Genomic DNA, 1,496 nt, shown 5'->3' on the forward strand with positions numbered 1-1,496 from the left:
TTAATGATAGTACTGGAATGATAACAATAAGCATGATGGCTATAATCCTGATGATGAATCAGCATGTATTCCATTTGCCGACAGACATACCACACCATTATCATCACATACCACACCATTATCATCACATACCACACCATTATCATCACATACCACACCATTATCATCACATACCACACCATTATCATCACATACCACACCATTATCATCACATACCACACCATTATCATCACATACCACACCATTATCATCACATACCACACCATTATCATCACATACCACACCATTATCATCACATACCACACCATTATCATCACATACCACACCATTATCATCACATACCACACCATTATGATTAATATTCTCCTCATTTTCTTTCATTATTGTATTTGGGTGTGTCGGTGTAGTAACTCGTGTAGTTATCATATTATCATGATGATGATGATGATGATGAGATCCTATATTAAATCTTTGTAAGAAAGGTACATCTGATATATCGGATACCATATCTCGTACCTATGATAATAATTATAGATCATTAATCCGATATAGTATTAATCCTGTACTGAATGAGTCAGAGCTGTCCTCAAGAAGTAGCCCTTCCTGTTACTAATCTCCTGCTGCTGCTGCTGCTGTTGATGCTGATGCTGCTCATCTCCATGATCATTATGATCAGCATAAGTAGATTGTTGTTGTTGTTGTTGTAAGGGTTGTGTTATTATTGAAGAAGAAGATGGTGGTGGTGGTGGCGGGAATGCTATCCTATGAGCTATTGATGCTATCAACATTTCCACACATATAAGAGTATTCTGTAATGACTTTTTAACATCAACTGTATTATACTTCCAACTTGGTATATCAGCGAGTAATCCCAATTCAACCATTATATTTAGTATTACCGATTGCCAAAAACTGAATACACAGTACTACTGCTGATGATGATGCTGCTAATTATTACTACTACCTAGCAAAGAGGACAGCTTTAATGCACAAAAACTTGGGTACAGGATTATAGGGTTCAAGTGCTCTCTTAGTCGCCATATAGAACATAACCAACCAATACCTACTAGTATAATAGTATTATTATAATAATGAGGAGTAGGAGTAGGAGGATGATGATGATGAGTATATTACAGTGACATGGATATACTTATGTTGATGCATAAGCATAGATAGAGATATCCATTTAATGGAGAGAAATCCCCTTCCTGAAGAACAACAACAACAGCAGCAGGACGACGACGTTCGTAGTAGCAGTACTAGTATTATAGAGTATTATTACCTGGTATAAGCCTATATTATGCAATATAACCGCTAATACCGTTGTTATAGGTTTTACTAACAGAAATTGTAATACCTAATTATCACATTGTAGTAATATTATGAATATATATCCTTCTAACATTATTATTATTACAAAAGTCTTGCATGATATGAGGAATTCCATTGGTGATCTAGGATGCCATAAATGAAAGCTCGGATCATAATCACGATAT

At 35.4% G+C, this 1,496-nt stretch overlaps 1 protein-coding gene across 1 annotated transcript; it reads right to left on the bottom strand.

The window, feature by feature from the left end:
* Positions 1 to 28: 28 nt before the first annotated feature.
* Pmar_PMAR000995 (conserved hypothetical protein) lies at positions 29 to 1,208 on the bottom strand (the record flags this gene model as incomplete). The annotated part of the gene is made up of 4 exons (XM_002776592.1): positions 29 to 516; positions 567 to 912; positions 965 to 1,063; positions 1,135 to 1,208. Coding segments are annotated over 4 exons (996 nt in total), but the record flags the coding sequence as incomplete, so codon positions are not given.
* Between the last annotated feature and the right edge of the window lie 288 nt (positions 1,209 to 1,496).

This window comes from Perkinsus marinus (assembly GCF_000006405.1).
Source record: "Perkinsus marinus ATCC 50983 genomic scaffold scf_1104296953226, whole genome shotgun sequence".
In the NCBI taxonomy this organism is placed as follows: Eukaryota; Perkinsozoa; order Perkinsida; family Perkinsidae; genus Perkinsus; species Perkinsus marinus.